The sequence below is a fragment of the Meriones unguiculatus genome, chromosome 4 (genome assembly GCF_030254825.1).
Source record: "Meriones unguiculatus strain TT.TT164.6M chromosome 4, Bangor_MerUng_6.1, whole genome shotgun sequence".
Lineage (NCBI taxonomy): Eukaryota > Metazoa > Chordata > Mammalia > Rodentia > Muridae > Meriones > Meriones unguiculatus.
This window is the reverse complement of record NC_083352.1, coordinates 127,137,802-127,165,551: the sequence shown is the minus strand read 5'-3', so window position 1 is coordinate 127,165,551 and position 27,750 is coordinate 127,137,802. Positions and strand designations below refer to the sequence as shown.

General features: G+C 51.7%; 2 protein-coding genes across 5 annotated transcripts in view; one reads left to right on the top strand and one right to left on the bottom strand.

Moving 5' to 3' along the window:
- The window catches only part of Angpt4 (angiopoietin 4), a 33,583-nt gene extending 20,618 nt beyond the window's left edge, over positions 1 to 12,965 (top strand). The window contains exons 5-9 of one of the 2 annotated variants that reach the window (XM_021649266.2): positions 3,184 to 3,299; positions 5,687 to 5,788; positions 7,739 to 7,905; positions 11,168 to 11,298; positions 12,142 to 12,965. In XM_021649266.2, the coding sequence (XP_021504941.1) occupies positions 3,184 to 3,299; positions 5,687 to 5,788; positions 7,739 to 7,905; positions 11,168 to 11,298; positions 12,142 to 12,302 (677 nt within the window). In that variant the 3' untranslated portion in view covers positions 12,303 to 12,965. The remainder of the gene's footprint in view (positions 1 to 3,183; positions 3,300 to 5,686; positions 5,789 to 7,738; positions 7,906 to 11,167; positions 11,299 to 12,141) is intronic. The other variant, XM_060383089.1, reaches the window with a different exon arrangement.
- Fam110a (family with sequence similarity 110 member A) overlaps positions 1 to 27,750 on the bottom strand; it is a 75,684-nt gene that overhangs the window by 32,366 nt on the left and 15,568 nt on the right. Inside the window, exon 2 of one of the 3 annotated variants that reach the window (XR_009591635.1) lies at positions 4,374 to 5,769. The exons of the other annotated variants lie outside the window; for them this stretch is intronic. The gene's annotated coding sequence lies outside the window, so the exon portion shown is untranslated. Of the gene's footprint in view, positions 1 to 4,373; positions 5,770 to 27,750 lie in introns of those variants that run through there. 3 annotated transcript variants of the gene reach the window in all.

The window sequence follows — 27,750 nt, the reverse complement described above, 5'->3', positions numbered from 1 at the left end:
TATAGCTCTAGTGTTAAACTTGTTATGTACACTGGGCTAGACTCAAATTCACAGAGATCCTCCCAAGTGCTAAGATTAAAGGCATGTGCCACTATACCCAGCTATCCAGCTTGACTTGCTATATGCCTCCCTGGGCCTCAGTTTCTCCATAGAATGGAAGAGTTGGACACAATGAGTCCAAGACTTCTCTCCTTTTAATGCTCCTGCTCCTGGGCTTAGAGAGTCACATGGGAGTGGGAAGAAATACGGTATCCCCAGACTGCCATAGAAAGGAGAACCATGCCTAACTTGCTCCACAGGCCTGTTTGCCAGGTTCCATGAGCCGTCAACAGTGTTTATTGTACCCCACTGTGTGCCAAGCAGGGGCTTGGGCAGCAGGGGCTCATCAGCACACAGTTGTCATGGTTCCTGTCCCCTGCAAAACTTCCTGCCGCTTGACAGGTCTCAGTGAGAAGGAGAAGCAAAGGGCCCACAGTCTGCCAGGTGCTCTTAGCTTCCACAGCGAAGGGGCTGAGCCAGGAAAAGGCGTTTCAGCCTAGAGCCAGTAGGGGGCACAAGAGAGCCTGGATAGGGAGGAACTGCTTTCAGAAAGCACTAACTAGTATGGAGTGGATACTTGCTTGGTGGGTGAAAAACCCAAGGGGCTCCTGTTCTAGGACAGTCTGCAAACACCCTGGGGGAGGCTGGGCCTTCTTCAAGGTACCCAGCCTCAATCATGTGAAGGGGTTCCAGGCTGATAGAAAACAGGGGCAGAGGATCCCACAGTGACTTCACCCTAAGTCCAACAGGCTAGGGAAGCCATGAGTGGGGAGGTGGATGCCTCTAAACCGCAGGATATGCAGTGACCAGAAGCCATTATGGGGCTGTGCGCGGCCCTGGCAGCAAGACAACCCGAATGAGTTCCATGTGTGGGTTTCTCACAGACAGGGGCAGGGCCTGAGCTGGTGCCTTTCCTTGCAGGCCTGCAGCTCTCCCGTCTCCCACTGAGGCCAGATGACTGTTCCTAGAGTCCAGCGTCAAGTGTCACTTGATCAGTCTCTGTCCAAACACCTGTCTGCTTGCCTGACTGTCACCAGGAAAAGACTTTTGGGAGTGGCCTTTGCCCTCTGTCCAGATGGAGAACCCATGGGAGGTTGGGTGAATGGGAGCTGAGCAGAGGACAGGGCAGGGCATGCTGAAGCCTGGTGGGCAGCCAGCTTGGCTACTCTGCACAGATTTCTCCCAGGCAGTGACTGGGGAGAAGATTGAAAAAAAAAAAAATTACTTGCTACCTCAGTCAGGATCACAAAGTGAGGGCAGGGGCAGGCACTCAGCTGTGCATTGTGGCAAAGCAGCATGCATGCATGCACTAGTCCGTTTGCCCAGCCTCTCTGGGACACCCGACCCCAGGATGGAGGGGGAAGGGCTAGCCAGTGGAGTGAGCAGCGCACAAGCCTGACAACTGATTTCTCACCTGCGTGATCGGACCCCTGCTGCAGCACTTTGCGGCTGAGCGTACAATGAAGGCCACGCTGGCCTCTGCACGGTGCCGAGAGCCAAAGGAGGGTGGAACTGGATAGATTAGCATCCGGGACACACGCTCACCCAAACTGTTTCCCGGCCACATCAGTCCTGTTTTGTTTGTATGCTGCCCCCTGAAACATTTTCCCTGACCCCGAGGGGGTCCCAGCAGAACCTGGCTCTTAGCAAACCCTCTCACACAGTAGTTCCGGGCAAAAGCGCTTTTACTGGACTGTTATCATCATTGCTGCTGTTCACTGTGGAAATGGGCTGTAGACAGAGCCTTGGAGAGAGGAGCTGAAACACCAGGCCAGCTCCCAGCTTACCTCTAGGCCATTACCTTCCCTGTATTTGTCTGGTCCTCCTGCCCTATGGGCAGTGGGGATGTGGGGGCTGCTAACATGCTGGCACTGAAGACCCCCATCCAGAAAACATTATAGACACTTTATTTGTAGTATGGAACAGCATCCTTCAGATATATCTACCAACGCCAGCATCCGGGAGCACCACCTAGGTGTAAGGCCCAAACAGAAAGTCCCGTCCCCAGTAGCATCCTGTAAGTTTTGATAACCATCTGTCCACAACTTTAGCTCCATCTTTAGGTACTTACCCCTCAGAGAGATTGGGTTCTAGGAGAATCCCATCCCAAGCCTACTAAGTGAGCTGGACAGCGGATTTTTAACTCCCTGTATGTCCTGGGGTTATGATAGATTCCATCTTCACTTAATTCCATTACAATAACAGCCTCCTGGTCTCAGGAACACATTGCTTAGAGAGTATACACAGGCCCTTGAAGGCTAGTGGATGGCTTCCAGGAAGGGCAGGATGAAGGATTTCTAACTGGAGCTCCAGGAGATCCAGATTATCAGTGGGTCACAGAGAGCCCAGGTCCTCTCCCAAAAACCCTCCAGGAAAGAAAGGTTGGGAGCCCTTGGATCAGTCCTCATCCTATGCTTCACTTTCCTACTCTGGGACCCAGGGGAAGGCAGGTGTCACCTGCCCTGTCCATATGAGCTGGAGCCTGGCAGCCCAGCTCTGGCTTGCCTGCTTTGGCATCTTCTGCCCCAGTTGGCTCCACTCAAGCAAAGCACAGTACCACAGCCCTGCAGTCAGGTTTCTCCAGCTGGCAAATTCGGTTCAGATGACCCTGCAGAAGCCCAGGCTTCTTGTTGTCCTTTCCTTCCTCCCCCTGTCTTTGCCCCCAACCCTTACCTCAAGGCTAGGTCACTAAGGTGGACCCTTCCTTCACACCACCCCCTGTACAGAGAACTATTCCTAGCCAGGGATATTGACAACATGCTGCTCTCTCCACACAGACTCCACCCCCCTCACCTGGGTGGTCCCAGCTAACCATCCCCCTCCCGGAAGAAACCCTCAGCTTCCAGTCTCCATACCTCCCCAGCCAGAATGTGCACAGAGCAGGCAGGTGTGCCTGTCCAGTCTCTTCTTTCCCTCCTTGCTCCCTTCCAGCTGATGATTTCTCCTCTCTCCTTCTCTCAGTCTCTCCCTCTCCCTCCTTCCCTTCTTTCTTTCCTTTCTTCCTTTATTTTGAAAGAAGAGCTTATGATCCAGGTAGGTCTCAAATTCAAGATCTCCCTACCTTTGCTGCCTGGATGCAGGGAGGCACACTGCTATGCCTGCCTGGCCTTCTGGCTGACTGACATTTGCTTTGTCCCGCTGCAGTTTCCTTAAAGGTACCTAAGCAGCTGTTCCAGAACTGTGCAGAGATCAAGCACTCCGGGGCCAACACCAGTGGTGTCTACACCATCCGTGGGGCCAACATGACAAGGCCTCTCAAGGTGAGGGTCTCTGAGATGGAGCTGAGTTGGGGGCTTCCTAACAGACCCTCCCAACCCTCCCCATCAACACAAGGCTGTATCCACCGTCAGAGGGCCCAGAGAAGGCAGGAACACTGTTTTTGGAACCTCTCCCCAGACAGGCTTCTGAGGAACGGATTAAATGGAAGTTCACAAAGCCAGCAGTCTACCTTTGTCACCATCTCCTCTGGGACCAGACTTCTAAGCAGAATCTCAGGAAACTGTTCTATGTTGGTCAAGATGGCAGCCATCTGTGTAGCTGATGATCCTGGGTGCTCCGATTTTGTCTTTGCACAAGCAGGTTATTCCGTTTGCACACAGTCCAGAAGCAGGAGTTGGATCGGTAAAGCTGGTGACAGGGTGATGGGGTGCCACCATCTAGTGAGAGGGTCCAAGGTTGCACTGAGCTTGACCGTTCCCCTGCAATAGGGGTCAGGGGAAGTATGGATGTCAGAAGTGAGGTCTGGGGCAGACCAGAAGGAACGGGAGAGGTCTTCTCACAGTCCCAGTCTAACTTTCTGCATATGTTGGGGGGAGCAGCCTTGTTTGACCCCTGATTGGCTTTTGTGCTTCCCACATCACCTGCTAAAGTCCCCTATAGGAAGAGATCAAGCCAAGGGCTCGCCCTGGCAAATGTCTAGCTGTTCTTTGAAATACCCTTGCTTTTCTCCTGTTTACTGCCATCTAGATAAGTGAGCATCTTTGACTTTCCCTTTACAATACTGAGAAGGCTTCCTTTCCAACAGGCATGCACCCTCTGGGTGTGAGCACAGAAACGCCAGCACGTTGAAAGTAAATATGCATTTACTTATATGAATAAGTTCAGCTGTGGTGGAATGAGGGCAGATGTGAACAGCTGGAATTTAGGGCTACTGATGGGTAGGTGGGAGCTGGCCTGGGAGGTGAGAATCCTGAGCTCGGGCCTCAGCGTGTCTTAGGTCTCATTTAGCTGCACACCTCTCTGGACTTTCTGTACCCTCTGCACCCACCTTCCCTCCTTCTGCAGGTCTACTGGACCCTACTCCTGCTCTCTCTCTCTCTCTCTCTCTCTCTCTCCCTCCTTCCCTCCCCTCTGAAAATTCCATCCACCTCTACTTGGAGGTACGTCCTCATCTGACGCCCTCTTCCAAAACCACCTCCTCCAAGAAACCTTCCAGGGGTCTCCAGGGATTTCCTCCTCGTGGCTACCCAATCATTCCCAGACGTCCGTTTGTCCTATCACAGCCTCCTGCAGAGCTAGCCCTATGAGTGTATTTATTTATTTCCTGCTTACCAACAACTCACTCAGTGCAGGGCCAGGCAACATACCTGCGCTCACTGTCAGGTGACAATGTACTGAAGAAGCCATTGGAATGTCTGAGCAAATCCAGGCTGGGAGAGTCAGCTGTGGGAGGCGTCGAGCCCTTTGAACCAAAGGACCCTTTGTCTTATTCACCCATACAACCCTGCCTTGAACAGAGCTTGGCTCAGGTTGGCTCAGAAGATATTCTCCCGCACTGCGTCCAGGGAATAGCGCTTCCTGAGCCCACACTGTGTCCAGATTCTCTCTGCTTGCTGCACCCTCCCTTGTGAGGTCATGAGCTGCAGGGATCTTGGTTTCCAGATGGCAGTGTTCTTTTGGAAGGGTCTGGAAAGTGTAGACCTTAGGGCCTACTTGGAGGAAGTGGGTCAGTAAGAAGACACCTTTTAAACCTCATTCCTTCTTCACTCTCTGCTTCCTGTCTACCATGAGTAAAAGCAACACACACACAAACACACACAACTACACACTCACACACATATACACACATACACATCACACATAAACACACACACATACACACATACACATACATATACATATACACATACAGATATTACACACACACATCACACATATACACATCACACATAATCACACACACAGATATACACATACACACACTCACACACACAGATACACAGATACACACATACACACACACACACACACACACTCACGCACTCACTCACACCACCACGTTTTCTCCCAGCACAGAATGCCAAGCAACTGTGACCTGAAAATACTCTTAAGCCTTCCTCCTGCAAGTTGTTCCTGTCAGGTGTCTAATGTAAACTCTGACCCCGGCTGCACCCTGTCATAATAACAAATGAGAAGAGCTTGTGCAGTCGCAAATGAGGATGAGGCCCTGAGAGGCCGTCGATCACCTGCCTCCTAGAAAGATGATGGCAGTGGGTGGGAAGTCTGCGCCTGGATTTTCCTGATGCCCTTGACCTCGGGGTCACCATGTAGGAGGAGGGAGAGTTCAGCCAAGTTACCTTTGGGCTGCCTGAGAGTTGGCTGGTGGCATCGGGCAGAGTTCCCAGCTGTGCTCTTTCCCTCCCCACAGGTGTACTGTGACATGGAGACCGATGGAGGCGGCTGGACTCTCATCCAGCGCCGGCAGGATGGAAGTGTGAGTTTCCAGAGGACCTGGGAGGAATACAAAGAGGTAATGTGCCGTCCCAGGGGCTCCCGGCCAGGGGCCTGTGCAGGCCAGTGCTGTGGGTAGGGACTGCTACCCCTTACCTCACCCCAGGATGAAAGCCCAGCTCACCTAAAGCCAACGGTCCAGACCCTGGCCTCAAATTGACATTTGTTTTGACATTTGTCACATATGAGAAACTTAACTTTGTGTTAACATTTGGAGAAGTGACACATGCATGTTGGCAATGCTCTTCAAAGGAGGGGCTAGGGTGGCGTCTCGGAACACGGGGACCTAGGTTTGATTCCCAGAAGACTGAGAAGGGAGGCATGCACCTGTCATTCCAGATCTGGGGTTAGGGGGCAAAGAGAGATCCCTGGAGCTAACAGACCAGCCTGGCTGAATTTCAAGCTCCAGGCTAGGGACAGGGCCTACCTCAGAAACAAGGTGAACAGACCATATGGTTTAAATGAATTTCTTCGTTGTCTTTTGTTGTTGTTTGTTTGTTTGAGACAGGGTCTGTCTAATAGCACTGGCTCTCCTGGAACTCTCACTGGGTAAACAAGGCTGGCCTTGAACTCACAGAGATCCACCTGCCTCTGCCTTCTGAATGCTGGGATTAAAGGTGTGCGCTACCAGGCTCTCTGAATTTCCTCATGTTTGTATATGTCTCTAATATATCCACAATACAAATTTCTCCTCCTTCTCCTCATCTTCTTGGATTTCACATATTGCAAGTTGACATCACACTCTCTTTGTAGCAGGAGATGACCCTCAACTTCTGATCCTCCTGCCTCCACCTTCACAACGCTGAGACTATAGGGTGTACCTCCACAGCCAGTTTAAGACAAATTCTTGAAAGTGGGGCTGCTTCAAAGAACATATGGATGGCCAAGAGGGCCCAGCTGCCTTCCTGGCTTATGCTTAAGGTTAAATTCCGAACACAAGATTTTGGCAAGCTCACTTAAAAGCCCTTAAAATTTTCAAAAGTAAAGGAAATAGAAAGAGATGTTCATGGGGAATCAAGCAACCAGTGTCCACCAGAGAAGGGCTCACAGTGGTTGGCTTTAAGCAACTAGCAGATCAAGAGGACACTTGAGCCCCTGTCCTTGGTCCTGAGAGGTCGCTCTGCCAAAGGGCATTGGTTTCTTGACAACGTGGAGCTTAAGCCACAAAGATACTGTGAGGACTTGTGACCTCACATTTTTCCATTGCTGAAACTGTCTGTCCAGCCTCTGTCCTGCCGCTGGAGAAAATGTGCTCTGCCACTCCTGCCTGGCAGCTGGCTCAGTGGGCTCCTTCCTGCTTAACGTGCGTTTAGCTGAATACAGCAGAAAGCGCAGCACAAGCTCATCCATGCCATTCACAGCTAACCGGCTTCCTGGCACTTGGAAGGCCCCCGTGTTCCCTCTCCCTAGGAGTGTCCCCAGAGGCTGGGGCTGCTTCTTTTTATTTTAATTTTATTATCTGTGAGTGTTAGTTTACCTGTGTGGTATGTTTGTGCTTCCATTCATGCTGGGAGGCCGGTGGAGGATGCTGTGTCCTGAGTCCAGGTCCCTAACTACAGCTGGAGCTAGGGTGGTGGTCATCAAGCCCTGTTGATTCTGCTCCCCGCTTCACCATACATGGGGACTGGGGATTCTAACTCAAGCTCTCCTCCTGCACAGCGATTGCCCTTCCCCACTGAGCCGGTCCCCCGGCTCTCTCAGTTTCTATCACCACAAATGAGTTGAGTGTTTCTGACTTTAGGAGAATGCGATTTCAGTTATTTTTAGTGGGTTTGTAATTTACCAACACCTTATCGTCGCTCTCCGGGAAGGGAGGCTCCTCTTCCAGGCCTGTGTGCACTATTCTTACAAACTTGCTCATTAGGCACTGACCTCGGATAAGCGGCCGCGGGGCCTGGGCTGGCCCAGCTGCTTGCCACAGACGCTGCCTCCTTCCTCACACAGCCACCCCTTCCTGTCCTCCCCACAGGGTTTTGGTAATGTGGCCAGAGAGCACTGGCTGGGCAACGAGGCCGTGCACCGCCTCACCAGCAGGACAGCCTATTTGCTGCGTGTGGAGCTGCATGACTGGGAGGGCCGCCAGACCTCCATCCAGTATGAGCACTTCCAACTGGGCGACGAGAGGCAGCGGTACAGGTGGGCCCGGGGCCCAGGCTTGTGGGTGGCTTGGGGTCCCAAGGCAAGTGGCTACAGAGCCTGCACCCAGGGTCATTCCCTGGGCGTCTCCTGCTTCCACCATCTGGCCCAAATTTGGGCGCACGTCACGGGATCTGGAGGTGGCTACTTAGCACTCAGCAAGTCTTGGACCCTGGGTGGGGTGGAAAGACTGTCACTGACGCCACTGTGCCTAGAGCAAGAAGTTAGTCGCCCCATTTACAGACAGCAGGGGTGGGGAATTGATCTCAGTTTGTCTGATGCCCTCTGTGGTGAGGTGCTAAAGTCCCCACCCTGGGACAAAAGAGAACCTCTCTCAGCACTGCTATTTGCAGCCTTGAGTGGAACCTGGGTGCATGAAGGTCAGCATTCTCTGTGCTCTGTGTTGGGCATAAGGCTACAGTCAAGTCATCATGGTTTCCCACCCCTTCCTCTATGTGGTTTATGGTGTGTGTTTAGGAAAAGAAGCGAGCCTTTCCCAGGTACCTACTCTGTTCTGGACACTGGTTAAACACATTCTTATACACATTTTAGTGAAAAGGGAACTGGGGCACTAAGTGCTTAGTCTAAGATGACAAATTAGGTGGATCCTGGACTTGAACTCAGTTCTCCCTGTATCTCCACTCGGTGATGTCACATCTCTGAGACACTCACTGGTCTTCGGATTAAGCCTGTGTCTTAGCTATCTTTGAGCCCGGCTCAATTATTTGAATGAGCTCATGAGCTCACTCATGGGCCTGCAAGAATGCCCCCTGGCACCTGGCCCTTTTCCAGCTGCAGACAACTTCCAGAAAGCCAGGGAGGCACTTGGTTGCTCTCAAGGAACCTCTAAATGACTGTCTCCCCATAAATGTGCTCCTAGGGACATCCCTGGCACTCCCACATGCCTCCATTTTCTTATTAAGTGCCCCTGCTTCCTCCAGCAGGGTAGGCCTGCCATCCTCCCTGGTGGGACCACCCCGATGCTTGAGGTGCAGGAGGCAGAGCTGGAGGGAACATTCCTAGGGCTGAGCTGTGCAAGGCTGACCCAGGGGCTCCAGATCCTCGGAGCTGACCAGGGAGAATATGCCATGACCTGTCTTCAGTGCCTACTGAAGACACTGGCCTTAAAGGAAAGACTATGTCCCTCTGCACCCCTTTCTGCGTGACCCTGAGCAAATTCCTCTCGTCTGCTGAGTGGAAGCCCCGAGCATACCCCGAATCCTGATCAAATGTGGGATCCATCCAAATCGCTATCACTGCTGCAGCCTTCGTGTGGCACTGGCCTGCTCTGGGAGAGCCAGAGACTGGCATCCGAAACCAGACAACCGATGGTAAGGCACCTAGCATGTAGTGAGTGTTTGGCGAATGTTGGAGATCTTTAAATGCTAGATTCAAAGGCAAAACTACACCAACCCAACATCCTTCCGACAGCATCCACAAGGTTTGTGTTCACCAGGCAAAGTTGTGCTCAGTTCCCAGGCTCCCCTATTCTTCTGCACGTAAACTGGGTGTACACCTCCAGCTTTGTCTCTGAACCATGGATAGCTCCCTGCTACCAGCTCTGTCATGCCTCAAAAAGCAGTGTGGACTTAATCCGCTGCAGAGGCCTAATGACAGGGTATTGAAACTTGCCCTGTGCCAGGCATAAGCTGGGAAAGACTCTGGCCTGGACCTACCTCAGAGCCATTCGTCTCCTAACATGGTGGTAGTGAGTAGGGGTCAGACATGTCCCTAAGGCAGCCCACTTTCCCCAGGGAGGCAGTAGCTGCTAGGGGCAATATCCAGTGGCCTAGAGATCCTGGACAGCCAAAGAGGTCCCCTTGGGGGTGTGTGTGTATATGTGTCTTTTTTGTAGGGGAATCCTGGGAAGTCAGGTGTTCTCAAAAATGGCAGAGAGAGGCTATAGAGATATCTCAGTCAGTTAAGTTTATGCCTTTCAAGCATAAGGATCCAAGTTTAATCCCCAGAACCCAGAATTTTAAGGCCAGGCATGGTAGCATGTGCTTATACACACAGAACTAGGGAAATGGAGACAGGGGGCTCACTGGAGCTCCTTGGGCCAATAAAATATACTGTCACAAAAAAAAAAAAAAAATAGCCGAGGAAAGATGCTCGAGATTATCCTCTGGCCTTTACATGCACACAAATGTATAGGTGCACTTGTACACACAGACACACACACATTTAAAAAACGGCATCCAGCTGGGTCGTGTGCTCCCCAAACCCGAATGTTCACTAAGGCTTCTGAGGCCATAAGGTGTCCACTTACACAGGAAAGCCTGGAAGACGGGTGGGGGTCCTGGAAACCACTGGGAGGCCTGGAAACTGCCAAAGGAGGAACGGGGGGGGGGGGGGGAGAAGGATGCCAGCTTGCCCTGGGCGCCATCTCCAGGTCAGCAGCTAAGTGGGAGGATCCACAGAGAAGCCCAGAGGCAGGGATGAAAGAACTAGCAGCAACAGGCAGGAGGCGCCCTTGTTTGTCAGATGCAATGACTGAGCACAGGAGGGACACACTTCATGCTCTCACTTGGGGTTCTCAAGAGAATCAAGTATCGGGGTTTCCTCAGGCGCAGGTGATCAAAGGGAGGTTTCCTGGGCCCTGATGTAGGAGTCCCCACAGCCATCACAACCCTGGAGGCCTGGACATATTCACAGAGTCTGGCAAAGAAATAGAAGGTCTCTGTCCCCTGGATGGGGGTTTCTTGAGGGTTGATCCACATGGGCTGCAATGGCCAGGAAGGCTTTGTGGAAGAGGTGTGGAATGGAGCAGCTGCTATGCTGGGCCCTCAGGGCTGTAGGCAAAAGGCATGTAACCCTCCCCCTACCAGGCCACTGCACACTGGACTCTGGCTACTGGGCCTGAGAACCTGAGCAGATTCCTTTGGCTCTTGGCATCCTCATTCCCTTGCATAGAAAAGGGGACTATGAGGTTTAGATGAAAATGAGTTAACCTCAAGACACTGTAAGGACGCCTGGTCCAGAGAAGATGCTCAAAAGACTGTTAGCTGCTGTCCCTACTCTGTGTCTCCCACTCAGCGCTCTCTAGGACCCAAACTCAGCAAGTAAAAAGGGCCCAGCTGCAGTAAGTGCTGTGATCCCAGCGTGGCAAGAGAGGAGGGCCACCAGGAGCGCCCATGGCCTTGGCATCAGAGCAGGCTGGGTTTCCCCTGCAGAAACAACAGGAAGGGAACTTTGCCAGAACAAAGCCCTCGGGAGAGCCCCAACCTGACCCTTTCTTACCCTGCCTCCCCACTGCCTCCAGCCTCTCTGTGAATGCGAGCAGCAACTCAGCAGGGCGCAAGAACAGCCTAGCTCCGCAGGGCACCAAGTTCAGCACCATCGACTTGGACAATGATAACTGCATGTGCAAATGTGCTCAGATGATGTCTGGAGGTGGGTGTGTCCAGAGGACATCTGGATGTGGAGGAGGGTGTGTCTACGTGATATCTGGAGCTGGGTGTTCCTAGTGAGGCTCTGGCCAAACCTCCCTCTTGCAGATCATTGGAGTCCCCATGGGTTGCCTTCAATAGAAACACCCCTAGATTGCCTGAGAGACCAGCTGGGAGATGCCAAGGGTATCTCTGGGAAAACGCCGTACTCACTAATCCCACCCTTTCGTCTAAGGATTCCCCTACTCCCCGAGCAGGTAGAAACTGCATTGGGGAAACCAGAGGCAGGAGGATAGCTCCCTTCCCCACCTCTATGTCAGGCAGTGCTCCTGGTAGGGTGGGGGGAAATCAGAGGATAGAGATAGAAAGGGTCGAGACCTAGGTCACAGAGACAGGGGCCAAAGGAGGCCAACAATGACACAAAGTGGCAGAGACAGAGAGGTGCAGGCGACAGCAGACAGCAAGGAGAGGAATAAAGCCCAGAGCACACTGGGGACAGAGCCCCAGGGGAAGACAGGGCAATAGAGAGACACATGACACAGACAGAGGGACATCCACAAACATAGAAAGCCTTAGAAAGAACAGGAGGGCATGACAGCCTGGTAGGAGGTCATCAAGGGAAAAAAGGGAAGGGGGTGTCAGAGACACGATAGAAAGTGACAGAGGAGCCTCAACTGTGACCGAAGCCCCTGCTACCCTCCAAAACCCCAGCTTCATCTCTGCCTACACCCAGACCACCGCCTTTAGTGAGCTGGAACCCCAAGATGACAGTCATCAGCTTTACCCTCCCTGAATCCAGGCCACCACATCCCACCTCCCTCAACCTCTGTCCTCCCTCTTCCACTAGGGTGGTGGTTTGACGCCTGTGGCCTCTCCAACCTCAATGGCATCTACTATCCAGTTCAGCAACACTTGCACAAGCTCAATGGCATCCGCTGGCAATACTTCCGGGGCCCCAGCTACTCACTGCATGGCACGCGCATGATGCTGCGGCCAATGGGTGCCTGACACGCAGCCCTACAGAGACTGATGTGGGAGGAGGATTCTCAACCAAGATGGCTCTGTGCAAGCTGGGCCCCACCCAGAAATCAGTGCCCAGGGCTCATCTGGGACATTCTGGGACATCAGAGCCAGCTTACCTTGCTGCCAAATTATCAAGAGTCACCCACCTCCACCTACCCCTCTGTTGTGAAGCCCTGCCTCTGTGGTACCCACAGTCTTCTCCCTCCTGCCACCTGCAGGGACTCGCTGTCATGGCCTGAGGCAGACTGAACTTGATACCTCGGAAGATGGGGTTGCAGCGGGTGGGAAAGTCTCACAGAAGGCAGGTGGCCCCCTCCAGGGGAGCCTGAGAGTCTATCTCCATTCTCCAATTCAGAGTTTCTCTAGCCTTGAGATGTCTGCCGACTTGCTTCCCAAGGCCTGGACACCATTCCCACCCCAAGTGCGAGCCATCATTTCCCGGTGCTCTATGGCTCCTGGACTTCAGTGGCTGACAGTCAGAACTGGTCTCCCAGAGGTTTCCAGAAGCATGAGAGGGGAATCTTCTTACTCCAGCGTGCCCTAGAGTGTGTTCCATAAGTAATAACTAAGGCTCCTCTCTAAAGTACTTTGGATGAAGTGAGAGAGAGATAATAGGTTAAATAAAAAGAATAGGCTTTCGTAACTGCAGGACTTCTCGGAGCCCTTCGTGTGTTCCCAAGCCACCCAGGATGGGGTTGGGGGAAGCAGCTTTCTCCAAATTTATTTGCCTGAAAATGAGGAGTGGGGAGATGGTTCCATAGGTAAAATTCTTACCATGCAAATATGAGGATCAGAGTTCAGATCCCCAGCACCATAAAAAGCTGGTTGTGGCCATGAGGACCTATAGGTCAGCACTGGGGAGGCAGAGACCGAGGGCTCTCTGGAGCTTGCTGGCCAGCCAACCTAGCTGAATTGGTGAGAGAAGGTGGAGAAGTGAAGGAGGAAGATCTGAACTGACCTCTGGCCTCCACGTGTACACATACGACATGAAAAACACACATGCACCACACACACACATTTTTTTAATGGAGCCCTATTTGTTCGATCACAGGGCCAAGGATGCCCTTGGAAAAGCTGGTCCTCACCCATCATGAGGGGGAGCCTGAGGGACACATCCCCCACCTCCACCTCTACCCCACCTGCGCTAGCTACAAGGCTCATTCTGGCTCAGCCAGCAACTGTCAGGCCTGACACCAACCATCATCCAACATGGTGCTGCCCTCTGTCCCTGAAGGAAGTGTTGCAGTCACAGGACTCATGATCTCTAAGAACCTTTAACCAAAAACTGGCACATCACTGTGTCCCCTTCCACCATCCTCACAGTGCTGTTATAATCCCCTGACACCAAGCCCAGCCAGGAAGCACCTTTCTCGAGTCTGGGCAAGTTAGGCCTGCCAGGATGGGCTCCGTCCTCCTGGGTTCCAGTGATGCAGGGGCACTTCCAGCAGGCCTGGAAAGGACTTAGGATCAGGCTGCCACACAGAGAAAATTCAAGTCGCCTTATTCAGCACTTACTGAATATAAGACTGGGCAGAGTTCCGGGTCACACTGGCTCTGAGACCCTAGGCCAGTGAGTCTCTGAGGTTTACAGACTAGTCAGTCTGGTCTAATCGGCAATCTCCAGATCCAAGTGAAAGACAAAGATAGCTCCTAAGGAATGACATCTGGCTTACACACACACACACACACACACACACACACACACACATTCCTTCAAAGGCCAAGGGAGTGAGGAAGGCCACCCCTCCCTGACGTGTGCTCCTTCTCCTGATCCAGGCAAGCAGGGAGGGGAGCATCCTACTCTTGTGTCCCCAGCACTTACCTCTGTATTCTGATGTTTCTAGCGCACTGCGTGCTCAGAAGCAGAGCAAGGCAACACTGAGCCCCAGGGGGCAGCCTCTCCATCAGTTCAACCCTTGGACTCCTGCATCTAAATATCCATACTCCCCTCTTGCCTTCCTTTCTCCTCGCCAGACACAGAAACAGCATCCTGAAGGAGGGTTCATTCACATACAAGGGGCGGTTTCAGGGGCAGCTGGTTCCAGGTGCTCCGGTGATGCCTGCCTCCACCTGCAACTTGTCCCACCCTGCTTAACTGCATTCTCAGCGGGGGGTCTCTGATGTGCTGGCTCCAGCAGCCGCAGTTCATGTCCCAGCTCAGCATCTTGAGCCAGAAGCTAGCTCTGGCCCAGATGATCCAGCCAAAGATGATCCTCTCCGACCAGCATGGGCCTGGGATTCTGAGTGGCCAAAGCCAGGTTACGTGATCATTTATGGCCAGGATGGGGCCACTCAGGGACCAGACCAAGCCTTGTTTGCAGGAAGCAGGGGGGCAGGAGGAGTTCCACTTTCTCTTCTCTGTCTCCCCACCACTGCTCCTGCCCCACAAGTCTTGCCTCGGGTGCCAGTTGTGCCCCAAGTTACCTTAGAAATCAAGGCCCAGAGACACCCCCCCAGGCACAATTCTGATCCTCCCTGAGACCCAACGTCCCACAAAGCACCTGCCAACTCCTGACAGCTCTGAGGACAGCAGTGTGGAGTCACCGCAGCTGCTGGAGGAGCCCCACGAGGGCAGGGGTGGTTTGGGGACTAGGCTTCATCTCCTGGGGGCCGCAGTTCCTTGGAACTGGATTGGGAATTTCTGCAGCTGAAACTCCTACCCAAAATCTTTTTGACCTCTTGCCTGGGCTCAACGTCCTTCCACTTCTGTGCTAAAGGAAGAGAAAGGGTTTCGTCCAGGTATAGAGCCACCCGCTCCAGCACACATGCATCCCTGAGCTGCCTCCTTTCTCAAGCTCTCTGGAGATATGTGGCCACCTTCCATAAAAACACTGAAGTGCTGTCCCTGTTGCCCATCACATGGGCTAAAGGAACTTTCTGGAAGGATTTCTAAGGCCAGCCTGTTCTCACTGGTGCCTGGTGGGTCCCAGTAGAACCAGCCAGGCAGCACTTCATGTGGCCAGAAAAGGCTGTTTCTGTACTGGAGTTCACTGTGTTTATACTAGGGACCTAACCAAGGGCAACAGGGAAGGTGGCCCTTAGGAGAGGGAGGAAGGAAACAGGCAGCCCTCGTGGAAGGGTTCCCAAGTGGCTTCAGGAATGGATCCTTCTCTGGGTTTTCCATCCCACCATTGTCTGAGCCACTGCTTCTTTTAAAAAGATGCTTTGGGAAGCAGGCAAATTGTTGCCTTGGCAACAACAGCAGCAGCCTCTTTGACAGAACAGCTTTTCAGAGACGTGCAGCATTGGACCTGGTGGGTTCACCTGCGTTCGCTCATTCCTTATGGGCACATTCGCTCATATAGCTGTGGTTGGTTGAAGACCTACCTGGACCAAGGCCTGGCAGGGTGATGGGGATGGAGCAGTGTATCGACAGATGTCTACAGCCCACCTCACTGAACTGAACAAGCTCAGAGCAGGATGACCAAGGAGCAAATTAAAAATACTCAAGATGAGGTGAATAAAGAGTACACCACAAATGCAGAAAACACACATAACAAACCAGAGCGTTCATGCATGTATAGATAGATGTGTGTGGTGTGCTGGGAAGGCAAGAGGTTGACAGCAGATGGCTTCCACAGTTGATTTCCACATTGTGATTTGAGACAGGGTCCCTCACTGAACCTGGAGCTCCTAGACTGACTGCCAGTGGACACCAGGAACCTTTCTGTCTCTGCCTCTCCAGGGCTGGGATCACGGGTCTGCCCCACCATGCCCAGCTTTTAGGTTGTGCTAGAGATCTGAACGCAGGTCCTTACACTTGTGTAACATGCACCCTATTGACCAAGACTCTCCCCAGCCCTAAGGAGATGTTTTTTGTTAAGATTTATTTATTTATTTTAGCTGAGAGTGGTGGCTCATGCCACACAGCATTCAGGAGGCAGAGGCAGGCAGATCTCTGTGAGTTCAAGGCCAGCTTTGTCTACAAAGGGAGGACCACAGAGAGCAACCCTGTCTCAAAATCAAACAAACAGAACCCACATTATTTTATATGTGTGGGTGCTTTGCCTGCATGTATGTATAAGCACCATGTGCATGTCTAGCCCCCAAGAAGGTCGGAAGAAAATATCAGATCCCCTGGAGCTGGAGTTAGAAATGGCTTTGAGCCACCATGTGGGTTCTGGGAACTGATCTGGGATCCTCAGCAAGAGCTTGAAGCATTCCTAATGGCTGAGCCATCTCTCCAGCCCCTGAAGAGGCACAGAGAACAGAGGCAAATGAAGAGCTGCAGGGAGAAGAGCCTACTAGCGCGAACAATGCAAAGGCCGTGGGGTTGGCGTGAGCTTGGCAAATTTCTGTAACCACCGGAGGCCAGTGTGACTGCTGGCTGGGGTAGCAGTGAAGGAAGGATGTGGCTTTCCCACCATGTCATGAGGACAACACACACATTCACGCAATGCACTCGGGCACACATGCACAAGCAGCTTCCCTGTTTCACTTGACTCACAGCGGTTCTCGAAGATATCTGCCCGTCTAGACCTTGGTTGTTAAAGCAGCTGAGGCCCCTCCCATTGCCTTCATCTGGAAATCCTCCAGATGCCACTGCTGGATCAGCTGTGGTCAAAGGTCTACTTTGTCCATTGCCCTGGGCCTGGGCATTAGAGAGAGGAGGTAAATGAATGCCTCGGCTATAGGAGGACAGAGGGACTCATTCCTGAAGTCAGCAGGAGACACACGAGGTAACAGCCTTCAGCTGCGTGCTCTCAGTGCTAACTCCCCGAACACCATTTACCTGGCCCCCAGCAGGCTGCTCTACCGCCCTGTGTTACAGGTGTGGAAACGAGCTCACAGACGTTAGGACATAGGCTAAGCTAATGCAGCCAGGATTCAGTGGATTCAGTAGACCTGGAACAATAACCATGCCTCGTGGGTAGCTCTGCTGTCTGCAGCCAGAGCTCTGTTCCCTGGACAGGGAAACTGACACATGCTGCCATCTCCTAAGTGACAGGAAGGGAATCAGGCTTGTACCCTGCTAGCCTCTAGCCCCACTCTGCCAGCTAGCCTCATTCCTTAGCCTCCTAACAGGACCGCACCTTCCTGTGTTCCTCCTGGCTAATGCCCCCCAGTGGCCCAGCATTCTAAGAAATTCTAATGTTCAGCTTATAGCCAGGGCTCTTCGTGACTTCTGTAACTCTGTCTCTACCCGGGATTCGTACTATGAAGAAGTAAGGGTCCAGGTGACCACAAGCTACCCTCGAAGAACTGTCCATTTCCAGTTGACTTTCATGTCCCTATGGCACTAATTCAGGGTCCTGTAAGAAACACAGAGGACTATGTTCTGGCTTTGTCCCTTGCAGAGGGAAGGTGGGGCTTGTAGGATCCCTGTGAACTAGTAAGTCATCAGGCCTGGGGACAGAGCCAGGCACTATCCCATTCTCTGTGGCATCTTATGGTATTATTTTCCATGCCAGGTACCTGCCTCCAGATATCCCCAGAGCCCCATAATCACTCAGTGAGAGCCTAGTATACCCCCTTTCACAGGAAAGGACAGCACATGGCTAAGGCCTAGTGCAAGGGGCTACATGGGTGCTGTAGACCTGAAACCACATGCTTTAGAGTGCACCCTGTCTCCATCTCACTCCCCTGTGACCTAAACATTCAGCATTGGCTGGAACTCGCCATAGAAAATGAAGCTCACTGTCAGGCCCTCGTGCTTCACAATAAACAGGACCTTTGCTCAGGTTTCTGGCTTCCTGACTGTCCTGCCATGGTTTCAGAACACACTGGCACATGCCAGGCGGGCATCCTGCTGCTGCACTATGCTCTCAGTCCTGGCAGAGCAGCCCAAGTGTTGTTTCTGACCTGGCAGCAGGGGAGGGTTGTGTGACCCTGAGTGCCTCCTGGCTGCCCCAGCCCCTTCCTGGGTGGCCAACACCTGCCTCTTCCATCCAGGGCTGGGAATAGAGCAGATTAAGAGAGCAGCACATTAGGATCCAAAACCACGATGCAATTGATGACCACTGTGCTAAGGGTGGCCTAGGGTGCAACTGTGTTTTCCCATCCTCCCCTGCTTCTTGTTCTTTGTCACTACTGAAACTCAGAAAGGTTCTTGGGCCCATTTCAAACACAGAAGCCAGTCCAGGAACCTGGCCTTGAGGGCATGAGCAGGGGAGAGCTGACCCTGCCTCCTTCGGATGGCAGCATCGGGTGGCCTGGCTGAAGGATCAGTGCTGGAGAACTCGCCCTGGTGGTGTGAATAAGGAAGAGCTGCTGGGCCGGCCAGCTGAGCTACCACCCAGGCCCAGATCCGGGGCTTTGAGTTGGCCCACCCCAAAATCAACATCATCTGCAAAATGGTGGGGTGATTGAAAGGGCCCGTCCTGCCCATCCAAAACTGTAGGATCTCCACAGGGCAACTGTGTAACCAGAGGAGTCCTGGTGAGGATTCAATATTGACAGTGCCTCAGAAGCCAAGACCTGGAACTGGACCAATGACTCGTTGCGATGAGCCTTTGTAGGTGAAGATGTATGGGCAGGAGGCTAGACTGTGAGACACTCCGTGGCACACAGTAGCTTAGAGAATGAGATGCTTTCTATACTTCGCTTTATTTGTGTGCGCGCACGCATTTGCAAGGGCAGAGGGCAACAAGGAGAAGGGGATATAAATTGGACTGGGGTGATGTGAAACTCACAAAGAATCAATAAGAAAGCTGGGTTCAGTGACACACACCTGGAATCCCACCACTCTGGGAGGCAGGGGATCTCTGTGAGTTCAAGGCCAGCCTGGTCTACAAAGTGAGCTCTGGGACAGCCAATGCTACACAGAGAAGCCCTGTTTCAAAACAAAACAAAACAAAAAAAGCAAAGAATCAATCAAAAGTAAATAATAATAATAATAAAATAATAATAATAATATTTTTAAAAGAAATAATAAATAAATAAAATTATCTGCAGAGCCTAATCACATGCCTGCATATACGGGAATGTGACTTCTGCGTGTGAATATCACCTGTAGTGCTCTGTGTGTATGTGTATGTATTTGTGTGTGTGTTCATGTGTGTGTGTTCATGTGTGTGTGCACACACATTAGGAAAGCTGTACATTTTTTGACAGTCCCCCATCAAGGGGTGTTTCACTGTTTTGTCCTCTCCCCATTGAAGAATAATGACTGCTCAGAATGCTAGAGCAGGGGCTGTTGTAGGATGACCTTGAACACCAGGCTGGACAGAGCTTCTATATGACTGGTCCGGAGTAAGAATCTGCTTGTTGGTGGCTCCATTCAAACTCTCACACTTTCTCTTTGTGTTGAGCCACACCCAGCCCACTCTTCAAAGGGGAAAAAGTCTGTTCAAATTTGTGTTGATGTCAGCTAAGAAAGAGGAAAGCATACGGACTTCGGGAAGCTGAATCCAGAAGCGGACTGCTTGGCTGAGGTGTCTGACAGACTTGCCAGACAGTCTGAGGCTCACAGCTGAAAGATTTGCTTGCGTGGAACATGAGGATCTCACGTGACATCATCAGGTAATACCCTGTGACTGACGACTGGACAGAAACAAGTCCTCTCCACCACCGTGTCTGTACAAAACCCAGCATGACCTTGTCTGGGCCACAACCTGGCTTTGTTTCTCCAAAATGTGCCTGGGAGGAGGGACCATTGTTTCTATGTGGGTTACACTTCTGGTCTCAATCCTGCCTCCACTACAGAGATTTACAAAGGCACCACATCACCCCAGCATCTCAGTGGTACCCAACCCAGAGCAAAGCTCCTCCCCAAACCCTCTTTGCAATCACCTAGCTGGGCCAGACCCCATCACAAGCCTTCACCAAGACTGTTTTTCTGACAGTGAGGGGTCCCTAGCCATCATTCCTTTGCAGCTTCAATGATCCTTCTCATTAAAAACTGTGAAGGTGTTCCCCTATGGGTTATAGTCTAGGTTAAAAATCCCTAGATTAAAAATAAGTTAAACGTATTAATATATAGCATATATATAATAAAATGAGGTATCAGTCCCTCCACCTAGAGCTCTCAGCAGACTGAAACAAAGTCATCAATATTATAAATGCCAGAGTAAGAGCTGGAGAGATGGCTCAGTGGTTAAGAGCACTTCCTGCCCTTCCGGAGGACTTGAGTTCAATTCCCACCAACCACATAATGGCTCACCACCATCTATACTTGGATCTAGAAGCTCTCTTCTGTCATGCAGGTATACAGCAGATAGAGCATTCATATACATAAAATAAATAAATAAATCTTATTAAAAAAATTAATAAATGCCAGGGTGTGTTTTTTCATTCTTTGAAAATTTCATGTATGTATTCATTGTGTTGTGATTATATTTACCTCCCACACCCTCCCTCCAACTCCTCCTGGCCCAACACATCTCCCTCTCAGTTTCTACCAAATTATGCATAATTATTAAGATGGTGATGATAATTATCATTACTTACCTCAACTCTACAGTCATAAATAATGACTTGCTTCAGGAATTTGATTCTCATAACTCTTCCTCCCCAGAGAAATGTAATCGCCTCCACTTACTGTTAGGCTGGATTGCATGCAATGGAGCATTCAAGAAGGCCGGTGGCACAAGCCTGTGATCCCAGCACTCATGAGGCTGAGGCAGGAAGGCCCAAGCTAATCTGAGCTACAGAGTGAGACCCTTTCTCAAAAACAAAAAGGAAAAATCCAAACAGCCCCTTTTTAGCAATTACACATCTGCTATACAAAAAAAAAAAAAAAAAAAAAAAGCCTCACTGGCACTTAGTTGGCTTATGGTATAAAAAGGGTACAGTGCTAGGGTGTGTGTGAGGCCCAGGGTCTGGCGTCTAGTCGCCTGGTTCTGGACAGGCTCTGAGAGGCCAGCAGGTTCTGACTGACCATGCGCCTGTGGGCAGCTGAGCTCAGCGAACCAGCTCAAAGAGCGGCTGCACATCCTGTCCTCCAGCAGCCTGGCTAAGCTTCTTGGTGCTTGCCTGTGTCTAGCTGTGAAGGTCAGAGAGGAGGAGGAGAGAGGGACCAGGCTTTGAGGGGCTCTGCAGCACCATGCTTCACCAGGCAGGTGAGTGGATGGAACGGCTCTCACACTGCTGCTGAGAGATGCCCCCTCCCAGTTCCTCTCCTGTGTCAAGGAGTCTGTCCAGCCAGCTGAGGCCTGGAGACACCAGACAGCATTGTTTGCACAAGCCTGGAGAGCGGCTGTAGACTACAGCTTCCTAAATAAACATACACACACACACACAGACATATATATATATATATATATATATACATATATATATATATGAGTCATATCTACATAAACCAATTACGAGATCATAAGCAGTGATAAGCTTCCATGAAGAAGCAGATTGTGTACACATGTGGGGCCACCCGGATGGAACTGCCCACTCCCAAAACATGGGCTGCACCTAGGACAGAAACAGAGTAGCATCATGATGGACATCCTGCAAAGGACTGACATCTTTCCAGGAGCACACCCAAAGGCAGCAAGAAGAGGGTGTGGCCAGCTCTGTTGGCTTTCTCCAAGCATGGAACCCAAATACAAGGAAGTAGTCTGAAAATTCACAGAATACCTGCCACAGCCCAGAGGAGCCAAGGAGACACAAATGCTGGATAGAAACAGTCCTAGATGGACCTTCAGCCCAGGGATTGACTAGGAAGTACGTAAGGTGTGAGCTTATCAGCTAGTGATACTGTGACAATATTGGTTCATTGTAATACATGCAGTCTAGTGTTACTGATGCACGCAGGTTTGGAGCCTGGGCCCTGTCAGCCTAACAAGCCACGATTGGACCCCATTCTCAATAGGCCTCTTAAAGAGACATAGTGAAAGGCAGAGAAAGATGAACAAAGGCATCAAGTTACCACTCAGGGACCACTTGACCCCTCCCGACAAGCCCTTCTTCGGGTCCTGACATGAAGCTTATGTTGAATGGAAAGGTGTCAGCCCTGCAGGGGCCCTGGCATACTAATCTGTTAGTGGTGGGGGAAGTGCCATGGAACATGCAGGAACTCTGCGCCATCTTTTAATAACTCTTGCTATTGCTGTCTGTCCGTTTTCTTTCTTTCTTTTTTTTTTTTTTGTTAAGGCAGAATCTTTCTATATAGCCCTGGCTGTCCTGGAACTCATTCTGTAGACCAGGCTGGCCTCAGACTTATAGAGATCCACCTGCCTCTGCCTCCTGAGTGCTGGGTTAGAGGCACGCGCCACCACCACCAGGTAAGCACTTCAGTCTATTGAGGAGGAGGACAGACTTGGGGAAACAAAGAAGCAGAGGGCAGGGAGTGCAGAGGGCTCAGGGCTAATCTAATTCTATTTTAGAGATGAACACTGTACTGGCTGAGGTTTTTGTCAACTTGAAACCATCTAGGTCACCTGGGAAGAAGGAATCTCCTGAGAAAATCGCCCTGTCCAATCGTCCTGTAAGCAAACCTGTGGAGCATTTTCTTGATTAATGATGATGTGAGAGAGCCCAGCCCTCTGTTGGTGCTGCCACCCTGGACACGTGGTGCTGGGGTGCATAAGAAAGCAAACTGAGCAAGCCGGTAAATGGCATTCCTCCATGTCTTCTACTTCAGTTCCTGCCTCCGGGTTCCTGCTCTGCTTGAGTTCCTGCCCTGGCTTCTCTCAGCATGGAACCACTGAGCACCTGTGACCAGAAGGTATAAAGCAAATAAAGCCTTTCCTCCCCAGTTTGCTCTGGCCCATAGCGTTTCACCATAGCAACAGAAGTCAAACTAGGACAAACACACCAAGGGCCAAGAGGGTGGGTGACTTTCCCACAGCCTGAGTCCTGACAAGAAGGATGTCACATTGGCTACCAGAGCCCTGACTTTTGGGGGCTGGGAGAGGGTGCAGTGGGTGAAGTGAGGTACTTGCTGAAGCACATGCATGAGGAGTCTGGGCCCCCATGGAAAGAGCAGGGCAAGCGCACATCTGTAACCTCAGTACTTGAGACTGGGGCATAGAGTAGACCTCAGGCGCTCTAAACAGTGAGCCCCAAGTCAGAGAGAGGGAGGCCTGCTTCAAAAATTAAGGTGGGGGCCAGGTGCAGTAGCACTGGGGAGGCAGAGGCAGGTAGATCTCTGCGTTCGAAAGCAGTGAGATCTACAGAGCAAGTTCCAGGACAGCCAGGGCTACACAGAGCAACCCCTACGCATGCACCATGGCACAGGCCCACATGCACACACACTCACACATCCACACACACACATACATCAAGTACACACAAACATTAATTAACACATTAATCAATTACAAGATAGGGTGAGACGCAACTGAGAAAGACACTCAGCATCAACCTCTGGCTTCCACATGCACACATACACATACAAACATATACCACACACAAGTCCTGACTCCTGCCTGCACAGCCCTGACCATTAGACCATGCTGCCCTATCTTCAACATGACAGGGTTAACCAGTGACGTGGTAATGTTGCTCTGCTGGACCTGAACCGCCACCACTAGAGTGAATGTGGGACAGTCAACAGGATGCCACTCCACCCCAGGCCATGACACACTCTACCCAACCGCGCTGATGGCTCTGTCTTCCCACACGTGGCTCTATTTCATCCACAGAGACGTTTCTTCCGACCTTCTGCCTCTGCACCGCATAGCCTCTGCTCAGCAGGAATTCATCTGTGCATAGCAGAGCTGCCTCCGAGCCTTCCTTCCCTGAGCCAGTGGCGAAACTCACCAGGCATGACTGTAATAGTCATTGGTCTTAGATCTTGGCTGTTGACTTGGATGCTAGTATCTAAATCTCTCTGGGCCTTGACTGCTCGACCTGGGAAGTGAGAATGTTAGCAGTATCTGTCTTGGAGGATTGTAAGGCTTCAGTGAACATGGAGGAAATGCACAGAGCACGAAGCATGTGTGCACGCACACACACACACACACACACACACACACACACACACAGCAGGACCCACAGTCCAAATGCAAGGTCTGGTGGGCTCCACTCACACTTATACTGATGGTATGTGACATGGTGTCTGTTAGTTACTGTTTTAAGGTCCAACTCCACAGAGAAGCAAATAATTAAAAATTCCTTTGTCAGGTTCACAAACCTCTCCTCACAGCTTGTCTCAACTGTTTCAGTTCTGAGCAAAGAGCACCCACTTCTCAGATCGGGCTCCGACTCTACCTCTGACATGAAATGGCAGTATAACGTAGAATGTGTCTTTGCCCCGTTTGCCCAACCAGCTCATGGAACACTGATGCTAGGAACTGTACAGAAATTCAGTGTTTTCAGGTGCAGGGGAGAAGAGCCCCTAAGATAAAGCGGAACGAGCGTCCCAAGCCAGGAAGGTGCCTTCAAAGGCAGGGGTGGCCCTCTTGGGTCTATCCTAAACCTGTGTCATGCCTTTCCCCTGTATCTGCTACTGGGTTTCCCCACCTTACCCCCACTGCTCCATTGCATACAAATGGTAATTCTTTCACCCCACCCCCCAAACCACACAGCAGTACATTCTGGAGAACCAGACTCCGAGGTCAGTGCTCTCCCCAGAGACACCTGTGACTGCCCGCACTTCCCAGAGGCCACCAAGGTATCCCACTTTAGCCCGCAACAATGCTGCCTCTCTGGGAGTCTTGGCCAAGGGGAGCTGAGTGACTAACCCAGGAACACAGCTGTAGTTACAAGCCGGTGATCTCAGAATGGCGCAGGGTGAACCCTGGTGGTCCGGCACACCGCTCCTCCGGCAAGGGCAGGATAGAGACCAGTCAGAGCCCACGGCTACCCTCTGCAGAGCACCAGAATGCCATGCCTTTACCCACCTCGGCTTTCCTGCCCTCACTCAAGACTCAGGTGCCCAAGAGAGAACTGGCAACTGGCTACAGACAGCATTTGGGGTTAGCAGGGCCTTGGGGGCAACGTCCACCCCATGCAGCCAGCATGTGCAGAGGTGAGAGCCAGTGTTCTCAGTGGAAACAGGAGATGACTCTAGGCATTGGGAACGGTATATTTCTTCCCCCACATTTCCCATGTGCTCTCAGCTCCAAGCGCTAGGACCCTTGGGCTGGCTGCTCCAACAGCTACAGAGCTGGAAGGAAGCTAGCTAGTTCAGTAGTTTTTTCAGAAATCTGGTCCAGTCCGGCCAATGGCATTTGTCTCCATGGAAACAAAACTTTTCCCAACCTGGGGAGGCAATTACTGTTCTGTTTACTGTTCTTTCTGGTGATGTGATAATGATGATGCAGATAGCTGACATTTTTGGGCCTTGTGCCATTGGACCTGCATCTCTCCTGCCATGGTAGGCGTTAATGATGGTCTCGGGTTGCAGCAGAGAAAACTGGGACTCAGAGAGCACAGGTGATCTCTCCAAGGCCACACAGCAAGCTAGGGGCAGAAACAGAATTTCAGTCTTTAGATGGGCAACTATTACAGGAATGAGTCCTGCCCAAACACTGTGATCCTTTAGCACAGGGGAAACTGAGGCTTGTAGAAAGGAAATCTGGCGGCACACATCTATGGAGCTCTCCAAAAGTTTCACTACCTTAGCCCCACGGGTAGGGGTTTTCAGTTGCTTTCTACCTTCATGGCCTAGAAGGGGACTGGGGACAGAGTGGGTATTTACTGACTACAGAAAGACAGGAAGGAAGGAAAAAAGGAGGCTTCTGCCACCAAAAGAGCTGAGGAGATGGCTTGCCGAGGGCCACAGTGGCGAGTCGGGAGCCTGTGAAAAGTGCATCTCTCCATTCCTCTGCATCATCCCACAGGTATTTAGACCACGCCATTCCTGGGGCTTCGTCATACCCACAACCAGGCTTGGCAGACACCCAGCACAGAACCTGATGCTCATTGGCTGGGTTTTCCCGTGGGTGTGAAAACCAAAATATTACCCTAAAGGTGGAGCCGCGTAGCCAAGCTGGGTCAAACCCAAAAGGCAGCCCGGGCGTCCAGCTGGGCCTGTCTGTGTTGGACTTCTTGGCCACTTCCTTTGAAAGCTGTTTACTTTTTCTGCATAGATAATAAATTCATATATGATCCCAACTTCCAAAGCCACAAAAAGGAAAAGTCTTCCTCTTACCACTGATGGCAGCCATGCAGTGAATTCCATCTCCAGGGGTCGTGGCGGAGGCATTTATCAGGGCCCCTCATGCCTTTGCAGCCATGTTCCTGTTCCCACAAACACCCAGCACTGCCCCTCACCACTCCTCTACGCTTGCACAGCAAATGTGCACAGAGCACTTTTGACTGCCACACAGGGTTTCATGGTGCATCTTGGCCTGAATTTAGCAAAGTCTCAGAGATGCCACTTTCTACTGCTAGTATAAGCAGTGGAGAGAGAAAGAATATCCCACTGTTGCTGGAGGAGTTTGTTTGCATTCGGCTGCTTGCCCACACTGAAACTGTGAGGTGCGCTGAGTACTGAATGTGCTCAAAGCCCCACTTCTCAGGAGACCTCAGACGCTCTGGTGCTGCTGAGCCTGTCCTCTGAGGCGGAGAAAGTGGCCAGAGGCACCACCATCACATACCCACATGTGTGAAGAGGGATCCTTGAACACCCAGATAGAGTGATCAGTGGAGGTAGGTGTACATGAGCGAGCCTCTGCCCTCCCTGCCTGTGGCCTCCAGCATGTGACTTCCCCTTCTGAGACCATATCGAAGCCACATCTACTTCACATTGAACCTGCACCCCACCCTGTTCTGTGGGTGTCTGTGGTTACAGAGGAATTAATTACTGAGTGGGCATGTGGTTTTCCTTCCAACAATTCAAGGATTTAAATATTGACAACAAATCAAAGTTGGAAAGACCCCACCCCCACCCCCGAGTAGCACATATAGAGCTTGTCCTGACAGGACAAGGGATGGTGGCACTTCTCCTTCACTGGACTTGACAGCAGGGGTGGGCAGTGCACCCTGTATAGAGGCACCAAAGTGGGATTCGAACCCTGAGCCCCATGTGACTCCATATGCTCTTGGGCACCAACCTCGCTGGTCCCAATGGACCACAGAGCATTATCTGAAAGCATGACACACACATGTGCGCACATAGCCATGCTTTGTGCTTTCCACTCCAGTGGAAGCAGTGCTCTGCCCCAGAAGGCAGCCCCCCTATCACTCCACTGCATAGAAGTGAAATCAGACGCCAGGCAAGAGCAGGCTTTTCAAACTGTGGGATTAAGGGATTATCCCACCCCCATGGTCACGTGGTGGGGGGGAGGGGGGGAGTGCCTGTGCATGTGCCGGTCAGAGCCTCAGAATGTGCGTGGACCCAGCTGTCGGGTGGTCTGGCTCCAGCAGACCCCAGCCCAGCGCCAGGCAGGAGGCTCCAGACAGAGCCACTGCTCCAGCAGGACACTATAGGAGGGTAGGCGCCTCACTAGGGGCCGGGCTGAGCTATTTTCAAACTCCGGAGGCCAGGCAGAAAGTCAGCTCTGCCCTCTCCCAGACTCTGCTCCTCACAGCGGGGGGCTAGGCTTGCCAGTCCAGAGTTGTTCTCTTGCCTCACGACACAACTGGAAAAAGAAGAAACAGGGAGAGA